This window comes from Lingula anatina, unplaced genomic scaffold (assembly GCF_051362555.1).
Source record: "Lingula anatina isolate TDL-2025a unplaced genomic scaffold, LinAna3.0 unanchor82, whole genome shotgun sequence".
Lineage (NCBI taxonomy): Eukaryota > Metazoa > Brachiopoda > Lingulata > Lingulida > Lingulidae > Lingula > Lingula anatina.
The window spans coordinates 5,450,940-5,475,111 of NW_028257603.1; the positions used below are offsets into that span (position 1 = coordinate 5,450,940).

Below are 24,172 nucleotides of genomic sequence, written 5' to 3' on the forward strand. Positions count from 1 at the left end.
CCGTCATCGTTTGTAGTTGAGAGAAGTCAGGCAATTGCATTGTGTTAGTAGTGAAGCTACTCCGTCGCAATGGGTTGTTGTTTCTAGATTTGGAAAGTAGGTCGCGGGCTATATCCACTTACAACTCAGATCACTAGGACATAATAGCTGCACTACAGAGCGTGGTCGTCCCTGATCAGCTAGGAACCATGGCGCTCCCTGATAGTGAAGTGACTGCTTGCCTCTCTGAACCCGATCCATCAACGTCGGTGAGTTGTTCTTTTGTATCCATTCACACGATCAGGTCACAAACAAATGATGCGCAAATAGAAACCAAAAGCGTAGCATTTCAAGTAAATAAAGTCTGTAGTTTTCGTTGCCCTGGCTTGCATGTTGCTTACCAGTACTTTTACATTTTATTGTATAATCTGTAGCAATGGTAGTTTTTTATAATGTCAATGCTCTTGCATCACGAAATTTGGTGTTGACGCAAATTCACCTCATTTCAAATTCACCTTGAGTCTTGACAACTTTCCAAAAGATTTAGTGTTACATGTACAGAGTAACATTATTTCTATAGTAATTTCTAAAATATACTGAAGTGTTCAAGTTTCCAAAAGAAACTGAAGTGTATAAAGATATATGTGGTAAAATTACAGGATAGCTACGTAAGAGTAGACACCAGAATTGGGTAAGATCGGATCACACAGGAGTCTATGCAGTACTTCTATTTTGTATTCAGTGTTTTAGAGCCCCTTGTGTTATCAGAGGACTGAGGACTGTCCCATATCAATATTATTCAAGACATTTGTCAAGTATTTGTGCCATAGTGGAACAGCAATGTACTAGTTTACAAATGTTCCTAATTTATGTACATGTACCATGCCCTGTTTATGAGTGTCTGTAAGTGAGTCACTCAATATATCACTGGCTCATTTGTGAGTGAACTATTCAGAATTAAATGTGAATGTGCAGAATTAAATGTTGCTGTTTTATGCACTGCATTCTGGTTATAAAACACAAACACATTAAATGTGTTTTGGCACTTCTAATTTTTTAAATTATTAAAATAATTAATGCAGTAAAGGACGAAAGTATGTTCTGGTGCTTTTATGTAACCTTAGACACCTGTTGAGTCAGGTAGGTATGACTAGGCTGACAAACTAAAGTGATGGTTCAGATGCCACCATATGACACATGTATATTCTCTGATATGTAGCCATTGATTACACAGGGTTTTTTTTATGAAAAGCAGTTACTGTATACCAGTGAACTGTAATTCAACACTTCATTCAACACAGGATTGGAATCAGTCAAATGACCAAATCAAACTGATGACCTGCCAGACTGAGTTATGTAACTGTGGGATTCAGTGAATATCAGCTAGATATTTCAACAGATATGTCATAATTATTGAATAGCTACATGATAACAGACCCAGGGGATTATATGATATATCAAGATAGTCCAAACAATGCTATATTGCATATGTTATACATGTAGAATTTACTAGTAAAAAGCTGTCCTGACATCAGTCTAATCACCACAGAATAAAACATTAGTTTTATTACAAGACTGAAGTGACTTGTGATATTATGGTCTTTGGTAAAACATGGCATTGTTCTTCAGAATTATCTTGTAAACACAAGTAATATTCATTTTACTGGTCACCTCTCTTTATCATATTTCAGGGGTTTTACATGCAGCAAACCATGATGAGAATCAAAGATCCTAAGAGAAGTCTGCAGTTCTATACAGGAGTTATGGGCATGAGGTACAGGCCACGTTTACAGAGTCTTAAGTTCAAGTACTGAAGATTTAAGCAGCTAATTATATAAGCTGTGTTTAAAAAAATAATATTAATAAAATAAGATACTCTGGTCATATCTCAAAAGGACTTACTAGTAATTCACTTTTGATCAAACTTTTAATTTTAGACTTTTGAAGAAGTTTGACTTCCCAGCCATGAAATTCTCATTATACTTCATGGGTTATGCAAAGAAAGAGGACATACCAACTGATGATAGCGAGAAAATAAGGTTTTGCTTTTCTCAACTTGGGACAATCGAACTTACCCAGTGAGTTTTGCATTTCATATTTCATTCCTGCATTTGGAGTCAGTGTGCATAAAAAAGTAACCCAAACACAAACTAATACATTTCAACTGTTTTCCAACAGTTCACTTTTCAAAAAAAATGTTTGAAATACAGTGCACCAGATTAACCTTTCAGAAATTATTTTTACACAAAATCTTGTTTCGTAGTCAAACTTCATTTCTAACTTCAGACAGAAAAACTGATCATATGTGCGGAATATAACCTAAGATCTAATAAAGGGTATTTTCGATCTTAGGTATAACTGTGAATGAAAAAAAAATCAGTTTTGGAATAATAAATGACCAAATTTATTTTCAGTAACTGGGGGACAGAGTCTGATGAAGAATTTGAGTACCACAATGGTAACAGTGATCCAAGAGGTTTTGGTGAGTCTGAAAAATTTTGAATACTTCATTTTATCATCCTTAGGTATGAGTGATTTAAGTTTTTTATAAAGTTCATTAACTTTTGGTTGTTACTCTACATAGACATATGGGCAAAAATAAACTTTCAGATACAAAATTTTACAATCACAGAAATAGCATTATTATATAGCATAGAATAGAACTATAAAGAAGTTTCAATTTTGTTGCTACCACTCGATATTAATGTTCAAAATTTAAGAAATTATGACATAATTAATAGAGTATCTGTAAAAGTCACAATTTCCCCCATTGTCAAGTAATTACTGTACATGATGACTTAGTGGATGGCTTGCTTGCATTTTATTTATTTATTTATTTATTTATTGCAACATAGCACATTTCTCAGAAAATCAGTTTGGTAGCAGTGATTTATTTGCTCAAGCCTTTTTGGCAAAATGTGTGCAATATTTTATGTAAATTTAGGCAACATATGTTTAAGACTTTGTGACATCTTTCCCGTTTTCTCGTGACTTCATTTCTGTTGAGCATCTGTATATTTGTGAGCTTTACTGTTTAGAGTTTTTAGAGCTGTTGATTCGTTGTTTTGCAGGTCATATTGGAATATGTGTCCCAGATGTTGATGCAGCTTGTGAAAGATTTGAAAAACATGGAGTGTCATTTGTCAAAAGACCAAATGATGGTTGGTATCACATAAATCAGTGATAATTCTGAGATTAATAAGTTTTGCCAATGTTTTTTTATTATATTTTTTCCATTTTTTATGTTCTTCAAAGTTGTTTTTTTTTCTTTTTGCAATTATAAACAGAGGATTTTTGTTAAAGATTATAAAGAACCAAATTTTTACTGCAAAAGTATACAATTATTGGAAAACTTTACTTGGAATAGTTATAACATTTTTGTGAAAATGAAAATATGTGGCCCTGTATTTTAGGGAAAATGAAGGGCCTTGCCTTTATAAAGGATCCAGATGGGTACTGGATCGAAATTCTAAATCCATACAAAGTGGTACGGAGAAACGTAGACTATTTCGTAGACAAAAATCCAGGGTGTAGTGTTAGAAGTAACCCAAGTTTCAGTACAGACGTAATCCATGCCAGCTTCTTTATTTTCAAATATGTGCTCTGTGATCCAAAATGTGGAATTTTGAAAATAAAGAAGTAGGTTCACACTGAGTCTGAAAGTCAGGTTAGGCTATATCTCCTATCTCCTAATCAGTTGATTATCTTGATTCATTGTTACATGTGACTTTGGGTAATAAATCCAAGTAGTCACACTGGAGAAGGGTGGTGGACCCGTGATTAGTTAGTTCATTGACACCTCTGGTTAAATACCAACATATGTTTGCCAATTACAGTACCATACACAACACTTTTTGTTTGTCAATATATCAGTGATTTGATGAGGAATGAGTATTTTGGCAAAGCAAAACAAAAAAAATTGTTTTAGTCCTTGCCACCAATCATCTAGCTGCTGATTTACATGGCTTAATTTTGATACTGTGGTGGATATTTTTCATTAATTTACCGGTAGAAAACAGATTAAGCCCAGACCCTGTGTTTGAGAGAGAGAAAAAGAGATAGAAAGAAGAGACAAGGGATCTTATAGATTACCAAATTCTTCAGTGCACTGAAATTAAAGGGATAACAACTGTAGTTATCCATATTTCACAATAAATGAATTGTAAACATCTCATAGATATATAATAAATTCCATTTTACCACCAAATACTGTGGTTAACGCAATTATTCTGGAATTTGTGCTTGTCATCACATCATTTGACCTCCATAGATGGCTACACTCTGTAATAATCTCTTAAGAGAATATTACAAAAAACCAAACTTTTTAGAAAAAAAAAACAGGGACTAACTTTGAATGTGGGAATGGATTCTTTAACCATCGGTAAGTATGGGAAAATTGTCCTTAACCTCAGGAAAATCCATTTTTTGGCCAAAATGAACAGTTGTTATCCCTTTAATATTTAGATCAGTTGTTTGATGTTATGCAACCTAAGAGCAGTTATCCTACCCAAATATTCCTATTAATTATACTCCCAAATTGTTGTACAGTATTTATATTTACTCTCTATATCAAACTGTATCATATTGTGTAAGTGTAATGTTATAATCACATGTAGCTTGATAATACCATGTTCACTATGGTTTATATCATTCAAGTTCTTTCCTGTACATTTCTAGTATGAAAGTGAATGGTACATTTTAGTCAAATTATTTTCATAAAAATGGCAAGTGCACTTTGTTTTCTTCAACATAGAAATTTCGTCATTCAGATTGTTTTGATGTTTTTTTCTCCTTTCTTTGGTGACAATAACTCGTGTAGGAGTGTCAGCTGCATTGATTGTTCACAAAATATTCTTAAACCAACATTGCTATGTACACTATTTGGCTAATATTTGATTTTAGCAGACTTTGCAAAGGCCAAAGACTAGAATTTTTTTTTTTTTTTTTTTGGTGTGTGTGTGTGTGTGTACCAAGCCTCCAGCATTAATCTAATGTGGTTTTTGTTGTCATTCCAGGGAAGATGAAAGGTCTGGCCTTCATAAAGGATCCTGATGGCTACTGGATTGAAATTTTGAATAAAGATAACATGGTGACAGGAGTTAAATTCAATGATTAGACAGTCAAAGTGCCACTTCATTTCAAGACATTTACCTGGATTTTTTTTTCTTTGAAAAAAGAAATTTTTCTTTCACTTTCAGCTTTGCTGGTGATATTTTAAAGAACAAATGTCCAGAAGCACTGTTAATGCTGCACCAAATTGTTGCTATTCAATATAAATTGATAACCAGTTGTGTTTACACTTCTTAATGATGGAAGTGATGAAAAGGAAAATGCCTTGAGCTGTTTTTACATCATGTGTACTGATTTTTGATATTCAAAATTTTCAATAAAGAGCTTTAAAGTGCAATAACCTCTTTTTTCATGTGTGTGTGTGTTTGGGGTGTCTGTGTGTTTGGAGTGTGTGTATGTGTGTGTGTGGAAGAGAGGATGTCTTGGGAGAGGGGTAAGGACTTTTTATTGTTTTACACCTCACCCACTTATACTGGGGCTTGCGGTTACATATGCTCACGTTTGACAACTTTTACTCTATCAGGAAAATGATGAACCAAGATTGAATTAAAGCACCTGTTGTAGTTAGCCTTTATTATTATTATTTAAGAATCAATTCAGTTGCTAAATGTACAATTCATAAAGACTATAGGTGCACTCTTTTCATGGACACAAAGCTGTGACAATGTAAATTGTGACTTGAATTTTTTTTTTTGCTTCTACTCTACCTAATATCATACACCAATATTCCTGTAATTTAAGAGCAAACAGACCTTTTGTGCTGTAGATCTACATTACTCAAACAGCTGCTACAGTTTACACAAGATGCAAAAAAGACCAAGAAAAGAATTAATTAATCTCTTTTTTACTGCCTTTGTTCATTTTCTTCAACTTTTCTAAGCTGTACCAGAAGCTTTTCATGATCCCAGCTGTCCATATACTTTTTACACTCTGACTCCAACTAGAATGGCTCACAATTTTAGACACACAATTTCCCACCACCTCTCCACACTCGTAATCCTTGGCACATATTCTTAAAACTTCCTCCGCATCTCTTGTCCGCTTATCCCTGTTGTAAAAATCAACTAATCTCTCTTCAAGCGTCTTCGGCAGCAGACTTAAATGATGGAAAATTGCTGCTGGATCTTTCAGCTGCTCCAGTCTTCCTTGTGACTTACACCAGTTCACATTATCCTCATGGTCGAGGATCCCTTCGTACAGCTCACGGAACTTCTCCATATTTGGTTTGACAATATTTCTCACCTTGTTCTTGTCCTCACCAATGACCATACGGAAATCCCCAGAATAGGAGAGGTTACAGATGGTGCAGTAAAGCTCCTCCTCAGTGAAGTGTTCTGGGAGGATAATTAATGCCGTGTGCACTGCGCTGGCCAGGTTAGTATGAAGAGCTGCCTTCAGGTTCTCTCCACTCGGCTCCTTAAGGATCATCACAGGTTTGTGGAGCCTGCCGCCTACATACAGGGTGTCCCAGTCTAACAGGTCTGCAGTCAGCCGTCTTGTGCTGATTACACCATACTTAATCAGCCTCTCCTCACACATGACACGTGAATTAAAATAAACACCAGCACCGTGTTTTTCTTGTATGTTGGCAACTCTTCGGCTGCCGAGATATTTCAGGAAGGAATAATGAGAGCGATTTTGAGCAATATTAGCACGGTGCCACTCCACTGGGTCATCCACTACAAAGAAGAAATCTAGCATGTTTTTGGTTGGGTCTGTGTGCCCCAGTTGTTTGAAGACCCCTGAGCCATATGCAAATGCCATGTGCTGCTCTGGGAAATGGGAGATAATCTGTTTATACAGCTGTCTTGCTGCCATTTTGATGACCTGATATCCTAAAAGATGATGTCTCGAATACACAAGAAGATATAAAACTGATCCTAAAAAATGAGAGAGATATCCTTTTTCAAAAACTCCTTTTATTATGTGTTACTCAATAGAATGCAAAGTATGTGAGTGATACCGAAATAATGTCACACAGACTATTAATTAATTATCCACGTTTTGGTCCTTCATAGAACACTCCACCCCCTTGGACCCCAGGGGTTTTCAGCGTCTCCAGCTGGCGTTCTCCTCTTCTCAACAGGTAATCTATGTGCATAATGTTACTCTTGGGTACTGCCGCATTTTTCTTAAACTCACTGCGAATCATATTCTTGAGTCCTGGTTTTCCTTTTGTGGCTGTAAGCATATCTCTATACAGACTGAGAACTCGGAGCTGTACCTTGCTGTATCTGACCATAGTTTCTTGTCACATAAACATTTTGCAGGCAGACTTCATGCAACTGTGCTTTGCTGAAAAGGTGATCAATATGAAAATCTAGTTAATAAAAAATAAGATAAGCATATATAAATGATGTTATATAATAATACACATAGAATACATTTCTTATGTCTGGGAATTTGAGATCTGATAGGACTCAATAATGACAGCTGATGTTACCACCAAACTAACAATGACACATTGTCGTGTCCGACATAGATATCTTATGATGTAACATGTTGTGGTCCAATAGTTCTCAAGTAATGTGGCAGCCTCTTTGTTTAACGCCGAGATAAAGAAATTAATTATACAATTATAGGTAGTTAAAGTTAGCGTCACTGACCATACATATAGATAAGAAATAAGTATATAAGTGATACCAAGAGAGGGAAAGGGGAGACATGTACAGGAGAACAACAGAGAAGAGGAGAGGAGCGACGGAGTACGGAGCAAGAAGTAATTTAGGAGAACTAGGAGTTGGAGACTTCACGTAGAATATGTAGCTACCAAACGTCAACAAATAAATTGTTTAACTGGTCATCTGTGGACTTGGGTTTTCTTTGAGCGACCTTATGTAAATCTGACACGAACCCTGGAATCTTTAGATTGCGCTATCCACAAATTTAGACGAAAACGTAATGTCCTATTTTGAGCCCACACTTGAATAAAGCATTCAAAATTATATAAGTTTAGGACATTCATTCCATATGTATATGAAAATGTTCATTACAACATGATATAATCTGTGGTTTTAAACAAATCAGAGTGAAGGAAACGTACAGTATACTGTACTCAGTACTGGTATATCATCAAATTGAAGATTGGCCAATCTGAGTAATGGTAACATTAATCAATTTAACAACAAACAATCATGAATAGCAGATAACAGCAATGTTGCAACTTAAGTCAGTTCTGATGTTCTCTTTGAGAACATTTACCAATAGGTCTTTAAAATTATTTAATAAAATAATTGTTGACATTTGACTTTGATGAACATCACAAAACAATATACTGACCACAAACAATGTCAATAACTGTACCAGTAAAATTTAGTTGTTTTGATAATAAAAATGCAATACTTTAGTTTTTCATTCTAAATGTAATCAATGTATCATATTTTTACAAATATTCTAATTTCTACGGGAAAAAGCAGACGAGGGTCTCCCGCTCCAAGCGTGAAGCACCTCACTCAGTTTGCAAGCGAGGGTGTGAAACATGACCGAATCGTGCCTAATTATTAAGCTAGAAACAACAAATCTAAATATTTTCCAAGGCTGTAATTTTTACAATTTTTTTGACGATGCAAAGTATGTTAAGAGTTTTATGACTTACCAGTGCAAAGATATTCTTACTTAACCTGACAAGTTCTCATTACATAGCACGTTTTGCTTGAAGACCGCTAACAACACTTTAAAATAATATCCTGTTCTGAATTTATCACTCTTAATATTTAACTGCCCTATATAGGTCGTATTTATTTTTGTTGAATTTTAAATGCAAATTTTTATGTTTAAATGAATGACTGATTAAAATAAGTATGTAAAACACGATAAAAACGGAAGATGTTTTAAGCGGTCATAACCTAATTTCCACTTTCACGCTGCTACTTTCACGACGTGATCATGCATACTTCAATCTCTTAATGTTTTTGTACTGAAAATAGTACATTATTGCCCTTTTTGTCATAACAATCGTTCCCATTCATAAATATAATTATCTGGGTAATGGCTGATGATGGTATAGAAGGTTTTGTTGCAGTGCATGCAGGTATTTGATGGACAGAATTTTCAGTTCTGTTGCGTCTTTTCACTGTCCGACATGTAGCTCTCAGTGCAGTGTATCAACATTTATAATACTAATAGTAGGAACGAGTGGTTAAATGTAGCTGTTGTACAGTGGTAATATTACAGTATTCATTGAGTGGAAAAATTAAATTGCCCAACTGGCCGATCCTGTGATTTTGCGGTATTTGCATTTTGTTTATTTTAATAATTAAAATATTTACACATACACGTACATGTATTTTTACTTTAGCATTAGCAATACTAGTATTATTATTATTCTAGTTTAATGATTAAAATATTTACACATAAATGTATTTACACCTACATGTATTTTTACTTTAGCATTACAAGCTAGTATTCTTAATATTCTAGTTTTGTAGAATTGGCTGTACAACAACAAAATTAAATGCAGATCATTGTGTGAAAAGATCATCCACATATTTGTTCTGAGTCCTTGATTACGCTTAATTTACACTTAAAATTTTGTTTAAGTAAAATGGTAAAAACAGAAATATTGGTAGTACAGTGTACTGGTATATGTATTACTGTGTACACTTGCTAGTCGATTAATTTTGGTTTGTAATTTACAATATGGTTCATTTGGCATCATTTGATATGTTTACATTTAGGAGCAGGGTTTCACTCACCAAACAAAACACAGCTGTATTCAGAAGTCTGTCAGCTTGCATGCAAAAAGGTAATTAATTAAGCCAGCCAGGGCATTTATAGTAGCTCCTGTAATATATGTTTTGATCATGATAAAGGATAGTGCATAACTAAATTTCTCTTTTCCAAGTGAAATGATTATTTTTCACCTGTACATGTAAAATTCTTTCAATTGAACACATTGTGAAAACTCTGTGAATAGGTATATAATTGATGCAGGCCTAAATCACAGATAGATCATTTGTGTGTGGGTTTTAGTGTTCAAGTGTTTTATGGTCCAAACTAAAAAATTGTATGGTTTGAAACTGTTTTATGTGTTTATTTAGAGGTTTAATGGTTTCATTTTTGAAAAGCAAATTTTACCAGAAAAGAAGCAAAATATTGGCACTCTCTGGCTGCTGGTGGTGATGATTTAGAGATGTTTTCATGACCTTTAAGACCAGTGAAACTTTGGATAAATTATCTTTAAAGACTGAACAACCTGTGTTGCACCCATTGAGCATTTTATGTCTGTTTAGGCAGCAGAAGCTCTACATGACAAGAAATGTGCTCTTGACGCTGTTGTAATAGCAGTGACTCAACTAGAAGTAAGTGGTGACATTTGAGATAAAAATATAAGTAAAATTTCTTCACTGGTAGAAACTTAGGATAAAAACATCATTGTCTTATACAAGTATAACGAGATGTTTTAAGAATAAAAGTTATCAAAAAAAGGTAAGATGAATAAATACAATGTAATACCATTTGATGCAAATTGGGACACTTCATTTTAAAGTTTAATATTTTATTTTTCTGCACAATTTAGATAAGATAAAAAGATAGATATGAGTACATGTAGCTGCCATGATTGATGTGTTAATTTGTGTTCCAGAACAGTGCGTGTACCAACGCTGGGATTGGTTCTAATCTGACACTAGATGGCACTGTGGAGTGTGATGCAAGTGTTATGGATGGCGCTTCTCTAAAGTTTGGGGCTGTAGGGGCCGTGGAGGGTATGCTCACATTATGATCACTATTGATTTTTGTCCTGTTAACAGTAACACTAATGATAAACTGGTGGGGGGGGGGGGGGGGTCAAATAAATGTCATTTCTTTGTATATTATCAAAGTGTTATTATTCAAGTAAAGTTTACAGCATATATATTAAGTGTATACGTCAGTGTCAGCTTTATAGTTTTGTCTCAGTCATGAGTGCATGCAATATGAATGTAATATGTCTTCTTTTATAGGTATTAAGAATCCTGTGAAGCTTGCAAGCTGTTTGTTGACAGAACAGAAGAAGGGATATTTATCTCTTGGCAGGGTGCCACCGTGGTGAGATGGATATTAAAATAATTATATTAAAAAAATTATCAAAATAGAACATTTTGCTTAAATTTGATTTATCTTTTAGTGTTTCAAAGGCAAAATCAAAAAAATGATGTAGATTGGTGTGCTTTCAATCTATATCATTTCTTTGATAGTTTTATTTACAGTGGAGCAGTAAATTTATCAATTTTCCTGATTTCTTATAAATCCTTTACTGACTGTGTGCTACAGTTTTGTATAAAGATAAATATCAGATCTTGTAATTAAGCATTGCAGGTTTGATAATTAGTACAGTTTATATAAATATTAGGTCTTGTAATGAAGCAATAAAGGTTTGATAATTATTACAGTTTATATTAATATTAGGTCTTGTTATTTAGCAATGCAGGTTTGATAATTATTACAGTTTATATTTCAGTTTTCTTGTTGGCAGAGGAGCTGTGGCATGGGCTGTTGAACACAATATAGAAGTGGTAGAGAAGAAGGACCTCATCACAGGTCAGGATGGCAGCTAGGGGCTGGTTTACAAAAAAAGTTGTTCACTAAGCCACAGTTTTGTCCATATTTAGGCATGTTTACCTATACTTGGAAAATTGACTGAAATTACCATGTAAAAATAAAGAAATGTTTTACCTGGATGTCTTCATTAGTGTAATTTTTTTTGCCTCTAATTATCCTTTCCTTTGATTTACTAAGTGCTAGATATCTTGATTATTTATGTCCAGACTCCTCTCTGCGTTCATACAGAGACTACCAGCGGAGACTGGACAGGGCAGAAATGGGACTGGCGGAGCCCAAGAAAATAAAGAAAGATGTCAAGATGGTGGAGGTAATATCCAGTTATGACTGACATTGAGAGTGATATTGACAGTTTACTTGGAATTCATTATAAGATTTTATGTCAACATAAACATTTTTTGTTTTGCATTTACGTATATATTTACAATATATTCCCTTTCTTCTTATTTAGATGTGTAAAATAATGTAATAATTTAGGGGATTTCACTAGAGTGGATAAGATCTTCCTTAATAGGCAGTCTCTGTTCTAAATATCTAATATGCAGCAATTATTTTAAAGTTAATTAATATATCATCTTTGAGATAATGTAATTCTTTTTACTTCAAGGAAGATGAGAGTACATTGTTAGACACGGTGGGGGCTGTGTGCCTCGACTGCCAAGGAAATATAGCGGCTGCCGTGTCTAGTGGAGGAATAGCATTGAAATGTCCAGGCAGGGTGGGACAGGTATGTTAACACTGAAATATCAAATTAATATTCTACAATATTATCCTATGTTCAAATTGATATAAAGTTGCAAAACCATTGTAAACATTGCTTTCTTAAAGGTACATATGAACTGGGCATCCATGGAGCTTGGATTCCCAGTAACACATATAAACCACTTCTACTAGTTTCTTATACAACTCAAATAAAAGAGTTGAAAACTGACACTTCTTTATTAAAAATTCTTGGCTGTAAATTTGACCTACTTAATTATCTGACCTTCTTTGTTTGCCCAGTTTATATGCAGCACTGCAAGCAAACAGAAAAATTTGTTCAAATATCCTTTTTTGGCTAATATGAAACAATATCTTTCGGTATTTCTTTAAGTGATACTATTTGAAAAAATGTGTTGACATTTGATCGACTTTTGTAGCCAAAAATTGAGTTCATATGCATCTTTAAGTAATTGTTGTAAGTGTTATTGAAAATGAACACGGCAAGTATGCATATTTGTCACTGCCCCTTGTATGATGATGATGATAATGGTTTTGTTTACAAATGTATCTCATTTGATTTAGAAACTGAATTGTCTATGTTCTGTTTCCCAATAAGGCAGCAGTGTTTGGTTGTGGGTGCTGGGCAGATAATATGAAAGGTGTCACACCTGGCGTGGCAGTCAGTACTTCAGGTAAATAGGTCTTTAAAGGCAAAAATATATACTTAAAAGTACTTACAGTTTTTGATTATAATGATTTGTGCTTTTGTCTTTCAAATAAATATTGGCAGCTGAATGACTTTTAACAAAATGTTTCTTTGCTCCATTTTTTTAAAAACATGCAAAAAATTTTTTCCTGTGATCATTGCTCTATGGAACAATGACACAAGTCCCTCACCCTCACTTTATTAAGCCAGTTTTGGGTGTCTTTCAGGCTGTGGAGAGCACCTCATCTACACCCAGCTGGCCAGGGAGTGTGCCCTTGAGGTCAGGGGAGCAGACGACATTTCACAGGCTGTGACAGATGTGTTCTCCAGGCAGTTTATAGGTATTCAGTTTTACATTTCACAATCACAGCCATTATATGACCTACGTATGTATGCAAGAACATTTTTCTGCATTTTTACTGTATAAAAGATTGGGTGAATGGTTGCTGGGTTTCATATGAAATGTTCTGAAGGGGGTAAAATTCAGTGGAAGGGGTTCCTCTTTCTTTTAGCAAGAGCGTCCTGGTAGTCCAAAGTTTTGTTGCCATGTTGCTTTACCAATAACTACACACGTAAGTCATGCATTAATTAGACCAACAAATCTTTGGAGCAATGAACCTTCTGGCTATTGCTACAGCCCCCTTTAGCCATGACTATTGCTACAGCCTCCTTTAGCCATGGCTATTGCTACAGCCCCCTTTATCCATGACTATTGCTTCAGGCCCCCTTAGCTATGGCTATTGCTACAGGCCCCTTTAACCATGGCTATTGCTACAGCCTCCTTTAGCCATGGCTATTGCTACAATCCCCTTTAGCCATGGCTATTGCTACAAGCCCCTTTAGCCATGGCTATTGCTACATGCCCCTTTAACCATGGCTATTGCTACAGCCCCCTTTATCCATGACTATTGCTACAGCCTCCTTTAGCCATGGCTATTGCTACAGCCCCCTTTAGCCATGACTATTGCTACAGCCTCCTTTAGCCATGACTATTGCTTTAGGCCCCTTTAACCATGACTATTGCTACATGCCCCTTTAACCATGGCTATTGCTACAGCCCCCTTTAACCATGGCTATTGCTACAGCCTCCTTTATCCATGACTATTGCTTCAGGCCCCCTTAGCTATGGCTATTGCTACAGGCCCCTTTACCCATGGCTATTGCTACAAGCCCCTTTAGCCATGGCTATTGCTTTATGCCCCTTTAGCCATGGCTATTGCTACATGCCCCTTTAGCCATGGCTATTGCTACAGGTCCCTTTAGCCATGGCTATTCAGGAATATATTCAGGACCTATTCTTATAGCTTTATGTGGTAAGCTGATTGGTCTTTTTATCTCAGTACAATGGCTTTTCTCTTTTTTACAGAATCTGATATGTTATCAGACCAGCTAGCTAAATATGGTGGTGCAATAGTTTTAAAATACTCAAGTAGTGCAGCAGAAAGAAGAGAAGGTGAGTCTGTCCTGTCTTCCCTCTACTCAACTTTTGATTTAATTTAGTAAGAACATGGCTTCCTTTTAATACCACATTAAAACCAGATTCTTATATTTGAAATCACCAAGTCTTCAGTGTGACCAGTAGCCAGAGTTGTACAAAGAAGAGAAAACAGTTTTATAGAGATGTTAAAATAAGTTTAATATCTTGATATTGACATTACAGTTGAACTAGTTTGGGCCCACACTACAGAAAGTATGTGTATAGGTTACATGAAGACAGGGGATCATAAACCAAAGGTAAATTTTGAATGTGTGGATCCATGAAATGAATCTGTAAATGTAATAGTATTTTTTTTCACGACGTTTGTATTGAATTTTTGGTGTTACTTTGAAGTCAAATTGAACTGTTTTCAAATAATAATCAATTTAAAATTCTGTTGATGGAAACAGATACTTTGCAAGTTTTTGCTTATGTTTAATTTTCTAATATTTTTGTTGTCACAAGACTATTGTTTCAAAACACTCCCTGTCCTCTCCAGGTACATATCAGCCGTATGCCGTCCACCTCTACCGTAGGACAAACAACCTCTGTAATGGGAAAATACTTTCATCTCAGGTAGCAGGACCACAATGGAGAAATTAAAAGGCAGTGAAATCTGAGTCTATGAATATTTGGTCAGGCCAGATTGTGCATGGTAAATAATACTTTGACTTCTATGTGAATGTTAGTAGCTAGGAAGAAAAGTGTAATATTCAGTGTTGTTGCAGCAGAGGCAAAAGCAACTTTGAGAGCAACACTGATACAAGAGAGCTGAAAGTATTGCTAGCATTGAACAATATATTAATGCCAACACAGCTAAAAGACAGGGAGAAGAAGATGGCAAAGAACTCATTATCCAAACCATTCTCAAGACTACCTTTTGAATAGTGTTTAATTCATTAAAGCTGAAGTTATTTTTTTCTCTATCGGCAGCTTGTTTCTTTCTGCATGATCACTTAAAAATCTATAATGCATTAATGATATTAAAATAGTAGTGTCTCGGTGTTAAAGGATATATGAGACCAATATTATTTATGTATTCATTGTATTTTTTCCCCTTAAAATCTAACATTGATGACTCTTAGATCCTACACTAAAAGAAACTATTTCTTATCCGAGTTTTTTCAATTCCAGTTATGTGACAAAAACTTAAACAAACAGATCACCAAGCCTTACTTTGGCTTTCTTTTAAAAACATTTATTTTGCAAAAATAATATAATAAACTTGATGTTTTTAATGGAAATAGATATGTATTCCTAAAAGGAAGTAGTGTGATTCACAAGAAAAGCTGAAAATAGTCAAATAATAATAATTAAATATTCAAGACAATGAGATACTCAATCAGGTATTTAGTGAGGTACCTACACGTCTTCATAATCTGACCTTTGAAACGGTGACCACATTGTTCAAAGAAGACAGGGATTCTGTCCTCAAGACAGATTAAATATTTTTGATAACTAATCATAATATACTCTTCTGCAGCAAAGTGACTGTAGAACTATAAAACAGTTATAAATTACAGTAATAACATGAAGAACTAAGCTGTTAAATGGCTGGTTAACAATTTAATTTCAATATGAAACAAAACTGGTTTCGATGAACTTTTCCCTGACCAATGAAAATCCTAGTGTTCAATTTGCAGGAAAATATATGTGCATCCCTTCTACTGTTGCTAAGGGAACACTTGATTTGCTAAGAAATAAACTACTTTACCCTGTTAGTGGTACCTGCATCAGTGATTACAAAAACTGCATGCAAATATAATCTTCATGTGGCATTATAACAGCCCTTCAAGGTCCAGTCCCTTACTCCAATTCAACCACAGTTTATATATATTTGTACATAAATCAGTTCATCTCCAATCTTCTGTAAAATCCCTTTTTAAATCCACAAAGGTCATGTGTTGTCAGCTACAGGTGCTTTTGGCCAAATAAAACTTGGCTCACAATGGTGTCCCTGCTACCAGTAACATTAGTCTTTTTCACAATGTTAATGTTTTACTGGTAAGTACGCTGTCTTATCAGGATACAATTCTAAGCCACATTCAGCTATTTTTTAACCATTTTAGGGCTAATTTCTAAAAATGGACAGCTTAACAGCAATGAAATTGCAATCAAACTGCTAACTTATGGTCAGCTGATTATATTATCTTAAAAACATTTTCTCCATTGATAAATGGTGTTGAATGCAGATTATGTGAATTCATGTGGTCTGCATTCAACAAGGAATTGATGAAATATATGGAATTACAATAAACACATCTAAATGAATTCAATGACAGATTAAACACATTCAAAAAGTGCCAGGTCCTTTTTCCATACACTGGATATATTTGATATAAAAGTAATCATATCTAATGTCTTTCATAAAGTGTAAGTTATTTAATTCTTAAGCATTTATATAAAAATAAAAAGCCTTAGGACTGATAAATCTGAACATGATTCAAATGAACATCTATATGTAAAAAATAAAAATAAAACTTGTCCAAAGGTGCATAAATACAGAAAACCTTCAAAATTCTTTTGAGAAAAGGTTTATGCATTTTAATGCAGCTGTAATTGTAACCCAAGTAAATTCACATATATGCACTCTATATCAAAATTTATAGGCCTGGACTGGAATAAAACTTTTTAAAACATAATTAACATCAACAGCAACAAAAACAAAATTCCCCGCCTTAAAATTTTCACAACAAGTCACAACCATTCATCTTTTACATTCTAATCTTTGTATCACAGGCACATAAAATATCCTCCCAGCAACTTATATAACAATGCATAATGATAAATAACTTCTTGGTGCATACTTGACTGATGGAACATATTTGGTGAATAAGAAATGGAGTCACAAGCAATATATTGATTGTCGTGATGGTAGATGTGGTGCAAAAAAATGAAGCTCATAAAACCATATTGTGACACTGTCCAGCTTAGTTTATTATTTCACCGTGATAATAAAACTTCTCCCTTCTCAGAACTGAGGCTGCTGTTGACCTCTGACCTCCATCAACCTTCAGGCCCCTTTTCATTTGACCTCTGACCTCCACCAATCACCAAGCTTTTGACTGTCCAGTAAGAGCTGAGGCTGCTGTTGACCTCTGACCTCCAGTATTTAGGGGGAGGATGATGTCCACCATGGGGTCCTCATCTTCATCTTGTACACCACTGGACAGCTCAGTGGCCTGGAAACAGAGCAGAAGACAGAATTACCCACCAAACTTGCACTCATAGGAGCCTATTAAACCTTTCAAACTGAAAGCTTTGTCTTAAAAATAAAACCAATTTTAAAATGTGCATCACCAAATTTTGATACATTTACAGTGTATGAAAACTTATGACATCATCAATTAAGCACTATACATTTTATAGCAAAATCCTGCAAAATAATTTAAACTGTATCAACAAAATAATAAATTCCCTTTTTGGAAAAAATTCTTCAGCACAAAATCAAACAAACCAAAACTAATAAATTAATACCTATCTCCAAACAAACCATGTCAGCACAACGTAAATTGGATATACTTGCAACAAAATTTAAAAATTAAAACAGTTTTAGATACAAAAATGAAAGTTACAGTGATATTAATACATTAGAATTCATTCCTTCTACAAAACAAAACTTGGGAGATAAAAAAAGACCACTGTAAAGCTTACAGTTAAACTGGTTAAGCTAATGTATATTTTCTAGAGTTCTTAGTTTACACACTCTGCGTGTGTGCTCTATGTCAATATATCTGTGTACCTACCAGCACCTACCTCAGCTAACTGTGACTACATCTTCAACTGGTGACTTGGGTTAGACTTGAAAAGAAGAAAACACAGGCAAGTGCAGCTATGCAGTGAAATAGCAAGTGAGGCTAGGACTAAGTCCTAAAGTGAAAGCACTGGTTCTGGCAGACGTTTTATCAAAATATTATATCTCCTCTTCCTCTTATAACAGAATACTATGTGGTACATAATTTTGCATGCAGGTTATTCACCAATGTTTATACTATATGTCCTGCAATTAAACAGAATTAAAAATTTTCAACAGAGAAATTTGTCTTTGATTTCCAATCAAAATTCAGACTTGATCTCTCACTGCCAGCACCAGTATTTATTGCTATAATATTGAATTGCTGAGGCACATGTATTATATGCAACATCTGCAGATGGTAAAATTGAGTGTGGCAATTTCATGTAATGTTAACTCTGATGTAAATCATACTTTCAGAAACAAACTCTACAACATTGCACCATTTCAATCAAGTGCACAATCAAATCTACAGCCCTTCCTACCAGTGATGAGGCATCTTGAGTCCATCTTTTCTCGGTTAAACTATCATTTCCCAATGTAACTGTGTAAGTGGAAAATGCATGCAAATGAAATACTCAGAAATCTCATGCTATTACTTCAAATCCAACTGCAAAAACGCTCCCCTGTGTCAAACAAGCACACTCCACCCTACTGGCACCATGAGTGTGTGCCAGAACTCTAAGAAATACCTAAACTACTGCCAGATAAACTATGTTTGACGGTGCCAGTAGCACTATCATATTTGATACTGCTGTAGAAATGACAATCAGAGACATTGTCCTCTGGTAAAACAGCTCTGTAATAAACAGAAACATGATATTTCAACTTAAGTGTGCTCTACAGGAGGTTGTGTAACTTTCTGGTAAATGTCTTCTCTTTTTTTTTTATTTTGGTAAAAAAAGTGAACTATACATTGCAAAGAGTGACAGGTGCTGCGACAGACTTGTTGGAGAATTTATAGGCAAAGTAAATGGTGAATTGATGTAGGCTTTGCATTTGTGAACTGATAGATGGTGAAATATAAGTGGCATTTTATACTTAAAGCAACCACTGACATTACATATTCTAAATGAAGCATACTTGAACAGTAAACTGGTATGTCTTATTTCAGAGTAACAGCAAAGGTTCCTTTTACACAGTTCCTCCCAAATTTTAAACCCCAAAGATCTGTAGAAGAACTAACTGAGTGGGAAGAGAAGTATTCTGTCCAGGACCCCCCCTCTCAAGTCTACCAGCTACCTTAACCTGTGTAGACTGAAGTCTTACCTGGCCAGCCTGTGACTACTGGTGGGTTTCCTCATACTGGGGGGTTGGGAGGGAGGTTTAGGTGCATACTGCTGCATGGCACTCTCTGGCTCCTTGGCCATCTTAGCATGCTGAGCAGCGTGGGCCTGTGCTATCATAGCCTGGTGTTTGGCTTTACTCTGCTCCAGCATGGTACGGCTCTGCTCTATCATCTTCTGTTGCTTCATCTGCTGCTGTTGTTGAGCCAGCTGATACTGGGTACTACCTCGTGATGGGACATACCCTGAGCTCAATGGTGACACCCCTGTCACTTGGTTATAGGCATTAGACCATGCCTCATTGTCACTGTCACCATCATCATTGTAAACAAAGCCATCTTCCTCGTAGGCAAAACTATTGAATGTGTCATTGGCTGACTGCAGGTGGGTTCTCTTGTTAGGAGGTGCAGACTTGGTGTGGGAGTGGTGTCCAGCCATGTTTGCTGTAAGGTCCAGGGAAGTTCTGGCTCTCCCCTCTGAGTGATAGGAAGCTACATAGTCATTATAGTTACTTCTACTGACTGGGGGCTTCCCTGTACTTGTCCTATCATTGCTACCAAGGCTGGTTATTGACCTTTGACCCACATCTCCAGGACGACCACCCTGTGACCTTTGACTCATATCTCCACCAGAACCAGGCTGTGAATTTTGACCTCCATCTCCAGAATGGCTGACCTTTGACCTCTGACCAGAATCCCTATTGTTGTAACTGTTAGGGAATGTGATGGGTTTCACAGGACCACTGTTAGAACTCCTAGAGCTGTGACCAGAGCTGGACTGTGTTAACAGACTGGTGTTACTCTGACTCCTCATGGCGGCAGGTCTATCCAGGGACTGAGTTCTCAGGTGGTTTCTACTTGGCTGCACAGGCTCCTTGGCTCCGTTGGGTCCCAGTAAGTTGGACGTGCTGCCCGGGGCGTAGGTGCGTGCTTGTTGTCGCTGTGCTAACCTGTGCAGAGCTTCATTCACTGTGTTCTCATTGTAAGAGTCTGTATAGTGATGGGGGGCTGAAACAACAGAAATACATTACTTAGAATTTCTATTAGTCTTCTTCAGAAAGTTACTATGTTACATCAAAATAATCTGATGAAAGAACAGCAACTGCTGTCTGGAGATTTTTCAATACAACAATCTTCCACCATAACATAATAATACAGATATCTTTACAATTCAGTATGAGAGGATATACTATATAGATAATACCTGAGCTTCCGTCTGGTCTTTCTCTATACACAGTGGCTGATGAGGGCCGAGATCGGCTGGAGCCAGCTGACATAGGACGTCCTGACCCAGGTCGAGAGTTGGTGCGAGACATGCCTGAAATAGACCATGAGACACAACAAGTTATGTCATTGATAAGTGGTGCACAAGTGGTCAAAGTTTACTCAATGTAAACTAACTTAATTCACAATAAAACTTGAATGAAGGCATGCAAGAGGAACAATGATACAGAAAATCAGGAGACTGGTGGAGAATCACTCAGTTAGGTTTTCCAGTTAGGCTGTATTGAAAAGTTTGGATGAGCAGAAAAATTACTAAGATTTTGACCCCTGCAAGTGAATATCTAAATTATGGATGCTTTCATCTATTCTTAAATCTAGTAAAACTGTCTAAATATGGAACAGCTGAGATTATCTTAGATTATTTTACTTCATAGTATTTTTATTAAGAACATAGAAAAGAATAATGTAATGCGATACTAAAGAAAAAGATAAATAATGTAGTAGGGAAGTAAAAACAAATACCCTCTCAATCAATAACAGTAATAAATACAACATCACACACAGTTAAAGACACTACATACTTCGTACACCATTCCTTAATGTGCTTACTGTAAAAAGAAATGACCACACATTAACAAGTATATCTAAGGTATATCATTCATACAAGCCAATGTAGCTGATGAACCTTATCTCTCTCAGTCTTAAAAACCAAGACATCTAAAATATGTTACATAATCCAATCATCTCAGCCAACTTTTTTTCTTGAAAATGGTCTTACTGTTAGTCTCACACTTGACTACACAGGGGCGGGTTCAGGTGGTCTTCTGGGTCTTCCAGAAGACGGTCAGATTTTCAAGTTTACATGAACGAGTAACTAATTATTTTCTGCCAGAAGACTGTCACTTACAGAGAATGAATCAACAAAGATAATTTTTAGGACTGTCAAGAAATATCTCTGGATCCGCCCCTGCCACATGTACCTACCACTTCTCTGTGTACTAGCTGATGCTGGTCTCTGTTTTATGTTGTTGTTAGTCAGCTTAGCACTGTAGATAGGCACAGCACCAGCATAGGAGGACAGGGGGTTCTGTCTGGTGCCAGATTGTTCCCTCTGTATTTGCACAGTATCAGTTTCTGGGAGGAAAGAGAATACTCTCTCTCAAAAACAATCAATCAATGAGTAGATAAAAATCTACTCCAAATTCTAAATCTAATTAACACCATTCTCTTGCAAGAAAACAAATCGGTCTTTATCAACTGTAATTGTGACACTTGTCAAAAGTTTATCATTAAAATCCCATTATTTTTCAATTTTGTTTAATTACCCTCAGATGCTGAGACATGCAGCAATTGTATAATTTAAACCATGGTAACTGAGCACACTTGTCAAACTGGTCCTCTTACCATTACTACCCTGTGTCTCCTGGGGCACCCTGTATTACCCTGTGTCTATACCCTTACCATTACTACCCTGTGTCTCCTGGGGCACCCTGTATTACCCTGTGTCTATACCCTTACCATTACTACCCTTTGTCTCCTGGGGCACCCTGTATTACCCTGTGTCTCTACCCTTACCATTACTACCCTGTGTCTCTACCCTTACCATTACTACCCTGTGTCTCCTGGGGCACCCTGATGCCCCTGGTTTCCTTCCCTGCCATATCCGACCCCTCCTTTCTCCTGGTCAGTGAGATATCAGACTGAGTGGCCTGAGCAGTGACCGGTGGGCCTTCATAGCTGGACTTGGAATTGCTGCCCAAGAAAATACTGGCAGACTTGTTCATCTTGGTGTAAGTGGTCAGCACTTCTTCCAGCTCACTCTCACTGAAGTAAAAAACAGATTATCACTCCAAATTAGTTCACTAACAACGCGTTGTAACAGACACATAGAGATTCATCTGTATCTTCCATAAGCTAACAGATTAACATAGTTATGTTAAATTAAAGATCTTTTGCTGGTCTCAAAAACTACAGAAAATAACTGTTAAGCAAAATGATACAGGTAAAGTAAAACTTATTACAAAAGTAAATGTGAAAATGCTACTAATTAATTATACATTCATATGCATAAACATAATAGTCAAGCTTAGAGAAATAAATAAACTGTTGTAATGGTATCAATTCCTTGCCATAAATTTCCACTTTTCTTACCCAGCTACATTCATAAACTGCCCAAACTTGTCCTCATCCACCATGTTCATGTCAATCTTGTCTTTCTTCAGATGTTTCTCTTCCACTTTTGTCCTCTGCCTCAACTGATCCGTCTCCTACAAGATCAAGGCTCTCCGTATCAAACCAATTTTCATATCAAGCAAGACAAAGCATAAATATTAAAATGAGAGCTTACAAAAAGATAACTGTTCACTGTTCATCATACAAATCACTTTACTATTATGAAAATTCAAGTACCAATGCACGAGTTACTGACCACTGGAGAGTTCACTGAAATGTTGAACAGTGCATACCTGGATACATGTGTGAATACATGCAACATGAGTTATATATACATACACAATGTTTTATCACATCTACACACCAATGTTTTTACTGTACAAGTACTTAAGTCACAAAAGTGTGGGGATAATATGAAGAGACTAAGACTTACCCTAGAGTAGACATGGACAAAATCTCCCAGCTGCTTGGATAGAATCCGTCTCCTGTCATTGATGGGTAACTTCCTGCTGGGGACGACCACCTTGAATGGCTGCTGAAGGTTGACGGCTGCCCTCTTCAGGAACCGGAGCACCAGATCCTGGGAGAGTGAATACAAAATGTTCTTTTAGGAGTAAACTTCTTAAAACTTTGACAGTCAATTTAATGAAGGGTGGTATAAGAACAAATACCTGGATAGAGTAACTTGAGTTATGAGTAGATGTGGTTTCCAATCAAATAATACACAACCAGTTAATAATGATTCAAACATAAGCCTCAATAAGTACAGGAAATACAAATGATGGAGAAAACACTACCACACCCATTACCTTCACTGAAATGTTTTTATCATTTCATATTTAGATTTAAAATTTGTTTTTTATCTCTCTCTCTCTCTCTCTCTCTCACACACACACACACACACACACACACACACACACACACACACACACACACACACACACATACACAAAAAAAAACTTTCAAATGAAAAATGGTCCCATCCATCTCATCAGGGATATATTCTCACCATCTGCTCATTGGCTGCCTCCCTGTCTCCCTTGTCACTGCTGCCTGTCTCTGACATCAGACGCTCCTGGACACGGGACAAATATGTGGCAAACGCTGACCTCGCCTGCACTTTACTGAAACAGTCAAATTAGAATTAAAGTAAATATGTATTCTCACACATATTTGGCCACATTTACATCAAGTTGGTGATGCATTTGGTTGCAATAAAGTACT

At 36.0% G+C, this 24,172-nt stretch overlaps 5 protein-coding genes across 21 annotated transcripts in view; 2 read left to right on the forward strand and 3 right to left on the reverse strand.

Annotated features, from left to right (window-relative positions):
* The first annotated feature begins 67 nt into the window (after positions 1–67).
* LOC106181937 (lactoylglutathione lyase) lies at positions 68–5,389 on the forward strand. Of its 2 annotated transcripts, XM_086998421.1 has the most exons (7): positions 68–248; positions 1,671–1,753; positions 1,917–2,057; positions 2,394–2,461; positions 3,051–3,140; positions 3,393–3,466; positions 4,995–5,389. In XM_086998421.1, the coding sequence occupies exons 1-7, from the start codon at positions 189–191 to the stop codon at positions 5,001–5,003; spliced, it is 525 nt and encodes a 174-aa protein (XP_086854547.1). In that variant the 5' UTR covers positions 68–188; the 3' UTR covers positions 5,004–5,389. The 2 variants fall into 2 exon arrangements, with proteins under 2 accessions (XP_086854547.1, XP_013421960.2); XM_013566506.2 differs by lacking the exon at positions 3,393–3,466.
* A 218-nt stretch (positions 5,390–5,607) lies between these two features.
* LOC106181993 (phosphatidate cytidylyltransferase, mitochondrial) lies at positions 5,608–6,867 on the reverse strand. The gene has a single exon (XM_013566597.2). It carries the CDS (start codon positions 6,865–6,867, stop codon positions 5,878–5,880), a length of 990 nt encoding a protein of 329 aa, XP_013422051.2. The 3' UTR covers positions 5,608–5,877.
* Positions 6,868–7,042: 175 nt separating this feature from the next.
* On the reverse strand, positions 7,043–8,750 carry LOC147759277 (succinate dehydrogenase assembly factor 1, mitochondrial-like). The gene is made up of 2 exons (XM_086998435.1): positions 8,645–8,750; positions 7,043–7,344 (listed from the first exon to the last, which is right to left on the reverse strand). Exon 2 carries the CDS (start codon positions 7,289–7,291, stop codon positions 7,043–7,045), a length of 249 nt encoding a protein of 82 aa, XP_086854561.1. The 5' UTR covers positions 7,292–7,344; positions 8,645–8,750.
* Positions 8,751–8,871: 121 nt separating this feature from the next.
* Positions 8,872–15,400, forward strand: LOC147759278 (threonine aspartase 1-like). The gene is made up of 13 exons (XM_086998410.1): positions 8,872–9,079; positions 9,726–9,793; positions 10,281–10,349; positions 10,634–10,754; positions 10,992–11,076; positions 11,489–11,568; positions 11,796–11,899; positions 12,197–12,316; positions 12,908–12,983; positions 13,225–13,338; positions 14,364–14,450; positions 14,658–14,731; positions 14,974–15,400. Exons 1-13 carry the CDS (start codon positions 9,037–9,039, stop codon positions 15,052–15,054), a joined length of 1,122 nt encoding a protein of 373 aa, XP_086854536.1. The 5' UTR covers positions 8,872–9,036; the 3' UTR covers positions 15,055–15,400.
* A 236-nt stretch (positions 15,401–15,636) lies between these two features.
* LOC147759279 (tubulin polyglutamylase TTLL5-like) overlaps positions 15,637–24,172 on the reverse strand; it is a 30,113-nt gene continuing 21,577 nt past the window's right edge. For 9 of the 16 annotated variants that reach the window (XM_086998395.1, XM_086998399.1, XM_086998398.1 and 6 more), the window contains 8 exons: positions 23,958–24,072; positions 23,382–23,528; positions 22,928–23,043; positions 22,380–22,600; positions 21,761–21,910; positions 20,757–20,870; positions 19,537–20,560; positions 18,320–19,066 (listed from right to left, as the gene is read on the reverse strand). In XM_086998395.1, the coding sequence (XP_086854521.1) occupies positions 18,949–19,066; positions 19,537–20,560; positions 20,757–20,870; positions 21,761–21,910; positions 22,380–22,600; positions 22,928–23,043; positions 23,382–23,528; positions 23,958–24,072 (2,005 nt within the window). In that variant the 3' untranslated portion in view covers positions 18,320–18,948. Of the gene's footprint in view, positions 17,657–18,216; positions 18,276–18,313; positions 19,067–19,536; positions 20,561–20,756; positions 20,871–21,760; positions 21,911–22,379; positions 22,601–22,927; positions 23,044–23,381; positions 23,529–23,957; positions 24,073–24,172 lie in introns of those variants that run through there. The other 7 variants (XM_086998400.1, XM_086998401.1, XM_086998402.1 and 4 more) reach the window with 7 other exon arrangements.

Coding starts and splice junctions, on each gene's coding strand:
- LOC106181937 (XM_013566506.2), top strand. CDS start 189: ATGGCGCTCCCTGATAGTGAAGTGACTGCTTGCCTCTCTGAACCCGAT. Junction 249..1,670: donor AACCCGATCCATCAACGTCG/GTGAGTTGTTCT, acceptor ATCATATTTCAG/GGGTTTTACATGCAGCAAAC. Junction 2,058..2,393: donor GGGACAATCGAACTTACCCA/GTGAGTTTTGCA, acceptor ATTTATTTTCAG/TAACTGGGGGACAGAGTCTG.
- LOC106181993 (XM_013566597.2), bottom strand. CDS start 6,867: ATGGCAGCAAGACAGCTGTATAAACAGATTATCTCCCATTTCCCAGAG.
- LOC147759277 (XM_086998435.1), bottom strand. CDS start 7,291: ATGGTCAGATACAGCAAGGTACAGCTCCGAGTTCTCAGTCTGTATAGA.
- LOC147759278 (XM_086998410.1), top strand. CDS start 9,037: ATGGCTGATGATGGTATAGAAGGTTTTGTTGCAGTGCATGCAG. Junction 11,077..11,488: donor CTTGGCAGGGTGCCACCGTG/GTGAGATGGATA, acceptor TTTATATTTCAG/TTTTCTTGTTGGCAGAGGAG. Junction 13,339..14,363: donor GTTCTCCAGGCAGTTTATAG/GTATTCAGTTTT, acceptor TCTTTTTTACAG/AATCTGATATGTTATCAGAC.